This window comes from Ochotona curzoniae, unplaced genomic scaffold (genome assembly GCF_017591425.1).
Source record: "Ochotona curzoniae isolate NIBS_2020 unplaced genomic scaffold, NIBS_Ocur_1.0 scaffold_3208, whole genome shotgun sequence".
In the NCBI taxonomy this organism is placed as follows: Eukaryota; Metazoa; Chordata; class Mammalia; order Lagomorpha; family Ochotonidae; genus Ochotona; species Ochotona curzoniae.
In genome coordinates, this window is record NW_024467106.1 from 32883524 (window position 1) to 32892629 (window position 9106).

The 9106-nt window shown below is 56.6% G+C and overlaps 1 protein-coding gene across 2 annotated transcripts; it reads left to right on the forward strand.

Moving 5' to 3' along the window:
* Window positions 1–4081: 4081 nt before the first annotated feature.
* On the forward strand, window positions 4082–8707 carry AQP3 (aquaporin 3 (Gill blood group)). Of its 2 annotated transcripts, XM_040962887.1 has the most exons (6): window positions 4082–4202; window positions 6798–6924; window positions 7259–7396; window positions 7745–7863; window positions 8067–8284; window positions 8382–8638. In XM_040962887.1, exons 1-6 carry the CDS (start codon window positions 4095–4097, stop codon window positions 8551–8553), a joined length of 882 nt encoding a protein of 293 aa, XP_040818821.1. In that variant the 5' UTR covers window positions 4082–4094; the 3' UTR covers window positions 8554–8638. The 2 variants fall into 2 exon arrangements, with proteins under 2 accessions (XP_040818821.1, XP_040818822.1); XM_040962888.1 differs by lacking the exon at window positions 8067–8284 and having other exon boundaries at window positions 4095–4202; window positions 8382–8707.
* The last annotated feature ends 399 nt before the right edge of the window (window positions 8708–9106 follow it).

Below are 9106 nucleotides of genomic sequence, written 5' to 3' on the forward strand. Positions count from 1 at the left end.
GGGAGCTCTGGCACCTGCTTCCTGAGCCCCCTCACTCCTAAGCCTCAGATCTATAGCTGTCTGGTTACTCCCTTGCTTGTTCTCATTAAACAAACAAGCAGAAAGTATTATTTAATTTTATTTAAAAGGCAGAGGGACACAGAGAAAGATCTTCTATTCACTGGTTCATTCTACAAAAGCCTGTAACACCCAGGGTGAGCTTAAATCAGGAGTCTGAGCTCCATCTGGGTTTCCTCACATGGGTGCTAGGGACCCAAGTATTGGGACCATCCCTAGATGCCTCCCCAGTACACATAAGAGGATCAGTAGAAAGTAGCCAGGACTTGAACAAGCCTGTGGGGTGTGGGCATCCCAAGTGAGGGCTTAATCACTGTGTCAAAGGCCCACCCCATTCTAGGTCTCCTTGCTTCTAGGTCTTCTTGTCTTCTTCATTGGTCCACCTGTCTTAAATCATGGCCCAGCATTCCATAGCTCATTGATCCTGGCAGGTGAAATCTCTGCAAACCTTAATTTTGTCATCTGGGAAATGGGGAGAAGTCATCCACTTTGGGAGTTGTTTTTGCAAAGCAGTAGGAAGTGCTTTCTCAACTTGAGAACACTAGAGGAGGTTAGGGGACCTGGGACACACTTTGGGGGGCATGCTAGAGTGAGATGTTTTCTCTATCTCCACCCTCCCCTTCACTGGTTCCAGCTGCTCCCATTTGGGCAGAATCTAGGGGGCAGGAAATGAAGGGGTGTGCCTCCCTTACTCCTTCAAGGGCCCTGCCAACCCCTCTAGCCCAACAGGCTGGAACCTGCATCTCAGTCCTTCTCTGCCTCTGACCTTGAAAGGAGTCACAAACTCCCACGGTGGGCGTCCTGGGTGTCCAGCCCCTTCTCTGGCTCAGTCCTCCCACCCAGGTGAGACATACAACTTGCTCAAGACGCCCTGTCTCCTCCCTGGGTGCCTGGCCCCAGGCTTCCCTTCCCGAAGCGCCAGGGGGAGCCTGGAGAACTCCGGGTAAGCCGCCCTGTGACTCAGAGGCTCCTGCCTCGCTAAGCCCAGCCCCCTTGTCTGTAATGCCAGCTTCCTCTGCCTTCTGCTGCTCCTGGAGAAGCTGACTGCATGGACCTTGGCAATGGAGCCCAATAGCAAGGCTGCCCCGCTTCTGTCCCCCTATCCTGGGTCCAGCCTGACACTTCTGTACAGCCTCCCATGACCCCTCTGTGTTCCAGGTGACTTGAGGAATAAGGGGTCTGTGGAAGGCATTGCTTCCTTTTCCTCTTCCCAGCAGTGAAATCTCACATCCACAAAGAAGCGTGAAGACCTGCCAGTCAAAACAAACAAACAAAAAAACCACACTCACCATCCCAGGAGCACACATGTACACCTACGTCAATGTGTGCACTCACTCACATGGACAGGAGTGAGTCTGGAAGGAGGGCATGGAGTGCTTGGAACACATGGTCCTCAAGGTTGGACCCTGACTGAAGGAGGAAAGGGGAAGAGGGCATTCAGATCTCTTCGCTGAGCCTCGGGTATCAGCCACGTTGGTGGGAGTCATGAAGATGCTCTCTAGTGAGCTGCAGACCTAGGCTATGGACAGGCACATATACACACATATTCATGCACAGCACATGTTGCAATGAACACTGCTTAGTGTTAACAAGGCACACTAATCCACAGCGTGGGTAGAACCCGGCCTCCCAGTGCAGCACATGTGTTCACCCATGTGAGCTAAGCATGAGCACACATGTGCACAGGGCCCTTGTGTGGCAGCTGTGGCCCATGTTGTGTTCCCCCTGCTCATGGTCAGATTTGCTGCCAACAGGCCCAGGTGAGGGACAGGATGGGGCAGGATGAGGACAGGTGCTGCGGCTTGGGATTCCTGCTTTCTTTCAGTGGTGGCGGATTCCCTGACCCCAGTCTGCCCTGTGAGATGCACACCATAAGGTAGAGAGGGTGGGAGGAGAGCACAGGCAGGGCTGATCCCCTGCTCGCATAGCCTGTGGTCTGGGCTCTGGCACCAGGAGTCTGGGGCTCTGTCTTGAGTCACAGTTTGGCAATGGGGCCAGGGGGCAGGCATTGGGTGATGGTTTTCTGATTCACCATGGGGCCTCCCAGCCCCTGGGGACCCGGCTGGAGAGGGAGGGGTGCATCTCTGTGGGCCAAGGAAGCAAGGGCTGGGAGAGTGTGTGTGGTGTGTGTGCGTGTGCGCTCCTATGGTCAGCTTCTCAGGTGAGTGCAGTTCTTTAGGTGAGCTTGCGACTGCGTGCTGGAGAATGTGTATACACATGCACCTGCTGGTGTGTGAATTAACCCGTGCACTTAGCTAAACCTCATCTCTTTGGGCTTGAATCACCTTCTAGGACTGGAAGCTCTCATTTCTCATAGCCATTCTTTAGGGGTTAAGTCCCCAGGGTCCTTAGCTTCCTTGGAATCTTTTGTTTGGGTGTGGCATGCCCCTACCAATGCTGCCTGACCTAGAGGCATGTGTCTGTGCCATGGGAGGAACAGGGCTAACCCTAACCCCAGGCTGATCCCTGCCAAAACCCTCACCCGCATTTTTTTCTTTTTAAATTTATTTGTTTACTTGTTTTAATTTTAAATTTTTACATTTTTTATTGGAAAGGCAGATTGACAGAGAGGAGAGATAAGAGAGAAAGACCCTCCATCCACTGACTCACTCCCCAAGTGACCACAACGACCAGAGTTGAGCCAATCTGAAGCCAGGAGCCAGTACCTTCTTCTAGGTTTCCCATGCAGGTGCAGGATTGCAAGGCTTTGGACCATCCTCCACTGCCCTCCCAGACCACAAGCAGGGAGCAGGGAGCTGGATGGTAAGTGGAACAGCTGGGACATGAATTGGAGCCTACATGGGATCCTGGCACATGCAAGGCAAGGATTTAACCATTAACTATTGTGCCAGGCTCAAGAATTATTTATTTTTATTTGAAAGGTAGATTTTACAAAGATCAGAAACAGAGAGAGATCCTCCATCCACTGGCTAACTCCCCAAATGGCTGTAAAGGCTCGAGCTGAGCCAATCCAAAGCCAGGAGCCAGGAGCTTTTGGGTTTCCCACACGGTGGAAGGGGACAAAGGACTTAGGGTCATCTTGTACTGCCTTCCCCAGGCTATAAGCAGGGAGCTGAATTGGAAGTGAAGCAGTCAGGACTTGAACTGGTGCCCATCTGGGATGGCAGAGGCTTAACTTGCTAAGCCGCAGTGCAGCGGCAGTACCCTCATTGCTCCTGCAGCCCCTGCCTTGAGGTTCCTTGTTACACACAGCACAGTGTGCAAGGCTTGCCCCTTGACCTCCTAGAGATGAGGCTCCCACAGTTCAGCCAGCTTCATGTTTTAAAGGGACAGACTTTCTGGGGAAGAGCAGAGGGCGCCCAGCAGCAGCTGGAACATTCCCTGCTGGCAAGAATTTGGCAAAGAGCATGCATGCCAGGACAAATGTAGCTCAGCCTTTGGGGCCATGTGAGGCCCAGGCTCGCAGGTACATGTGTGTGGGCTAGACGGGCCCATCCGTGTTCAACAGGCGTGTACCCAGTCACCAGGAGCCCTGGGGACGAGTGATCAGTCATTCAGCACACACGCGCGTGTGGGACCCAGCTGTGGACAGAGCTGGCTAGGATGTGCAACATTCAACATGTGCTCACTGCACAAGAGGCCCTTGAACTCTGGTTGGAAGCCAGCACCTGCGTCCAGCTGGGGCCCATGGCCTCCTTCTGGGCGCAGCTGGCCATCCCAAAGAGCCCAGAGCCAGCTCGCTTTGCTGCCCTGTCCACCCTGACTCTCCTTCCCTGGCAGCTCCTATCTTCCCAGTCATGATCCCTCCAGTGGTGCCCCAAATCAGCTCCACAGACATCAGGCTCCTAAGCGCCCCCTGAAGATCACCCCATCCTTATAGCTGCTCGCACCCCCTGCCCTCCCACGCTAGGTGGTGAGGTGACCGCCCCCTCCTCGCCCATAGCGGGGGCGGAGCTGGCTGGCGGGGCGGGGCGGCTTGGCCGCTTTGTATAAAGGGCGCCACCGCCGGCGCTCGAGGCCACCACTCGCTTCGCCCTCCGCAGTCTCCGCTGCTGCTGCTGCCGCCTGCCCCCACCATGGGTCGACAGAAGGAGCTGGTGTCCCGCTGCGGGGAGATGCTGCACATCCGTTATCGGCTGCTGCGCCAGGCGCTGGCGGAGTGCCTGGGGACCCTCATCCTCGTGGTGAGTGGAGGGAGCCCGGGAGCCTGTCAGCTCCAGCGCGGTAACACCCCGCCCCCGCCCCGATCTTGTCTGTCCACCCAAGGTGCCGTGATTTTCCAGACCTCTGGTCTAGATTTGACTGGGAGGTGGGCGGGCAGGTGGGGTTGATCCCTGCCTTTCCCTCCCACTCCTTCTCTGCAGTTGGAACCTCAGCTGTGACAGCACCACCTGGCCAGGATGACAGCTGGTAATCCCTGTGACAACTCTGACCCTGTACCCTCCCGTAGGCTGGGGCCAGGGGTCACTCCTGCAGATGAGATTTAGTGTGTTATTGGGTCCTGGGTGTCTGGTCCCTAATTAATAATTTAGCCGGAGAAAGTCCTAAAGTTGGACAGTTGGCTGCTGGTGGAGGCAGAGGGCTCAGACCAAATGGGCCGCCAACACCAGGGAGGGGAGATTCTGGGGCAGGAAGCCTTGGGAGAGCCTCCAAGGCCAAGGACTAGGGCACGTGAAAGTTGCCCCAGTGCCTAGGACCCCCTCCCCGCCAGACCCTGGATCACCTCCCAGCCCTTCCTTCACCCTTCCGGAAGCCTGGGTTACTGCTTGGATCCCTCCAACTGTTCCTGGGTGGCTTGGTGGCTTCTCCAGGCCGGTGGAGAACACCCCACTCTTACTGTCCCAGTTACAGTTTTGGTTTCTAGCTGCATAAGTGCTTTACCTGCTTCCTTCTGGGTTCTGTTGCTCAGGGCAGGGGGTGGGGTATTAGGCTCTGCTCCCCCACCCTGCCCCCGGCCCAGCCCTAGAGGGTCCAGGCCCGCCAAACACTGTATTCTGGGGAGCAAATAAGATTGGAGGGAAGCCCATACTCAATGTAGTATGGTCTGGAAAGAGATGGGGGGGAGCAGGTAGGCCATGCATCCACAGCCTCTCTGAAGCCTAGTGGCCTTGCCAAGTCCAACCCCCTCCCCCGTCCATCATCTGTGCCAGCAAGGGAATGGGGGGAGCCCCCGCCATTGCCTATCTGATGTATGAATGCAGCCAGCTGTTTCAGGCAGCCAGGGCAAGGAAGGGTGTCCTCCAGTTTCACCAAAGGAGCAGTCAGCCCTTTAGGTTGAGTCCCTGGCTTAGCCCAGACCACAAAAGGAAGGTGCTACATGTTTGTGGGAAAGGTGGTCAGGTGCAGGTAGATCCCAGGCATCAGGTGTCAGTGAAAAATACAGCCTCGAGGGCTGCTGAAATGGGGAAGGGGGTGCCAGGCCTGGGACTCCTGAAGGGGCAAGGTGAGGGTTGGGGTGAGGGGAACCTAGAGCCTGCAGAGGGGAAATCAGGGTTGGCTTTGGGGTGACAGAAGCCCCTTTGTGTGGTGGTGGTGGTGGTGGGGAGGCTGGCCAACAACACAGGGTGGGGGGAGGGAGGGCAGAGTTGGAACTGGGAGGAAGAGGAAGATTAGCCCCAAGGTGGTGGAACTGGCTCTAACAGCTCCTCCCTCCAAGGTCTCCTGGGACTGAGCCAGGCCTGGGCCTCAGGCGGGCAAGGAGCTGAGCCAGGGCCTGCCTAAGGAGGCAGGGTGTCCAGACCCTCATGCCTGCCCCTCACCATCCCCCAGCTGCACACACACACACACACACACACACACACACACACACACTGCCAACCTCTGATCTTTGCTCTCACCTGCCTGCCCACCTTTGCCCTACCTGACTGCTGCCAGCATTGCCCACTATCTCTTAGTCTTTCTGAGGGATGATAATGAAAATGCTTGACAGCCCAGTGACGTTGGCACTGTCCCATTGGCAAGGACAGTCCTTTAGTTATAGGGAGATGGGAGAAGAGACGAGGTAAGAGCTGGAGCAACCTGAGGGACGCTGGTGGCTCAGGGTGACAGCTCTTTGCAGTGGGTACCCTGCAAAGTAGTTCCATGTTTTGGCCAGAGGAGCCAGACAGCATGGTCTGTGCTTATAGAATGCTATAGCCTTGAGCCTCCCTTAAGCCCTCTCACCATCTCCCCTCTTCCACAGAGTCTCTGGGACTGGGATTCCTGTCCGAATGGGGAGCCTGCACACCTAGGGCACAAAGGTTGGGGTGGCTGGCAAGAGGAGGTCCAAAGTGAGGTGGAGGGCAGGGGGTGCAAGCAGGTTGAGCAGGGGGGAGGGTTCTGAGAGGGAGGATGTAGCGAGGACCTCACCTGGCCTCCTCAGGTTTACTGCACCCTCCCCGCCCCAACCCTGACACTTGAGCTCCTGTGGAGCAGGTTGTGAGAACTTTTCCTCCCCCAGGGGAGGAGGAACAGGTTGAAGTATTGGAGGAGAGATACCCTCCTCCTGATGGCCTTTTAGAAAAGCCAGTGAAAGTGTGCTGTAGGCATCCCCTAAGATTCCTGGTCACACAGCGGGCTTCCACATACCTCCACAGGCCCTTGTTGTATTGGGGTTGGGTTACTGGAGTAGGGGTCCTGGGGAGGGTCTGGCTCCTTCCTCTGAGGGGTGCAATCAGCCACATGAGTGAGCCAGGTGCGAGAGCCCAGGATGATGAAGTGGGAGGGTGCCGGCTTCGTTCCTTCTGGAGCCAGACTTGCTGGGTCTCAGCCTCCCTGTCTCGTTTTGTTTCTGGACACAGATGTTCGGCTGTGGCTCTGTCGCCCAGGTTGTGCTCAGCAGGGGCACCCACGGTGGCTTCCTCACCATCAACCTGGCCTTTGGCTTTGCTGTCACACTGGGTGTCCTGGTTGCTGGTCAGGTCTCTGGTAAGGTCTTTTCCACTTCCCCTCCACTTTGGCCCTTGTGTCGGGATACCATTCCCTCCAGGGATCCTACCTGGGTGATACAGCCAATTGCAGCTCATCAGGTCATAGCTGTGGCCTCAGCCTGGGGCCTTTGGGAGAGGAGTGGGTGGAAGCAGAACTAGACACTTGGAGTCAGAGATGATCACACTTGACCTGGGACATAGTCCCATTGCCATTCTGTGCACAGGAAATCCTTCTCTCCCTGCCAGCAACTGGTGGTGATGGGAGAAACTGGCCTCTACTCCACACTGGGGCAGGCTGAGGCTTACAGACCCCATCTCCCCTCTCTGCCCAGGGGCCCACCTGAACCCTGCTGTGACCTTTGCCATGTGCTTCCTGGCACGTGAGCCCTGGATCAAGCTGCCCGTCTATACCCTGGCACAGACGCTTGGAGCCTTCCTGGGTGCTGGCATCGTTTTTGGGCTATATTATGGTAAGTGTTTCCCACCCTGCCCTCCCCCACTGTCCGCCTTCTGCTGTTGGGACCTACTGGCACCAGGCTTTGCCATGACAGATAACTGGGGCCTGCCTGGGCTCCTGGGCCCCGTGACTCACCCATTTACACACAGGCCAAGGTAGGGGGCACAGGGGAGAGAAACAAGTTGGGCAACAGTAGGTCTCAACCCTCCGCCTTGTGCCACCTCAGCTTTCTGCTTCCAGAGGGCATGACGGTAATTACATTCAACCTGTGACCCCTGGGAAGGTGCAGAAGGCCCAGCCAGAGAGGTGAGGCTGGGCTCAGGCCTCTGCCCTCATCCACTCTGGTTTAATCTGTCACCAGATGCAATCCTGAGCTTTGCCAACAACGAATTTATCGTGTCTGGCCCCAACGGCACAGCGGGCATCTTTGCCACCTACCCCTCTGGACACTTGGACATGGTCAATGGCTTCTTCGACCAGGTATGCGCTGGGCTGTGAGTATGCCGCATAGGAAGCAGGAACCTGAGCTACCCTGCGGTGTCAGACCCTGGTGGTGGCTTGCCAGAGATTCTCTTGCATGCACACATGCATGAGAGGTGACAGGGTTCCAGGGAGCTGGTGGGGATGCTGAGGCAGGGGAGGGGAAGAGGAAACTGCTCCAACCCTGCTTGCTTTCTTCCTAGTTTATAGGCACAGCTTCCCTCATTGTGTGCGTATTGGCCATTGTGGACCCCTACAACAACCCAGTGCCCCGCGGCCTGGAAGCATTCACTGTAGGCCTGGTGGTCCTGGTCATCGGCACGTCCATGGGCTTCAACTCTGGCTATGCTGTCAACCCTGCTCGGGACTTTGGCCCCCGTCTTTTCACGGCCATTGCAGGTTGGGGCTCGGAGGTTTTCACGTAAGTGTAGCTCCTTCTGACTCCCCGACTGACTTAGCCTGCCTCTACGCCTTGCCCACCCCTTACCACCAGCCCCGTGTGTGTCTGTGCCCCCTAGGACTGGCCGGCATTGGTGGTGGGTACCCATCGTCTCGCCCCTGCTGGGCTCCATCGCGGGCGTCTTTGTGTACCAGCTCATGATCGGCTGCCACCTGGAGCAGCCGCCACCCCCCTCCACCGAGGCAGAGAACGTGAAGCTGGCCCACATGAAGCACAAGGAACAGATCTGAGAGGGCAGCACCCCCAGCCCCTCCCTGGAGCATCCACGGACTGTGCAGGGGCCACTCCCTGGGAGCCACCTCCCTGAACCTGCCCGGACCAGCAAGCTCCCCCTCTCCTTTCACCCTGTTGAACCTTTAGGGTTTCCCTGGCACCCTGCCCAGAAAGGACTGCAGCTGTGGTGGGATGGGGAGGAGGGACAATACATCCTTGTTTCACGGAGGAGAGAACGAACAGCAGGGTGTGTGTGTGTGTGTGTGTGTGTGTGTGTGTGTGTGTGTGTGTGTGTGTGTGTGTGGTTTCCCAGGTGTTCAGGACAAGGGACGGAGTGGGAAAAGCTTTGCACTCTTGAGGGAGCGCCCAGAGGAAGACAGGGTCTTAGGAACGGGGGAGCCGGGAACAGGTGTCTCAGGAGCCCCTTGGGGCGATGTGCGGAGGGTGTGTGTGTGTGTGTGTGTGTGTGTGTGTGTGTGTGTGTGTGTGTGCTCAGTGGGAGCTTCTATAAACCTCGGGGAAGCTCAGAATTGTGGCTGTACCTAGGAAGGAGCGGTGTTTTTGTAATAA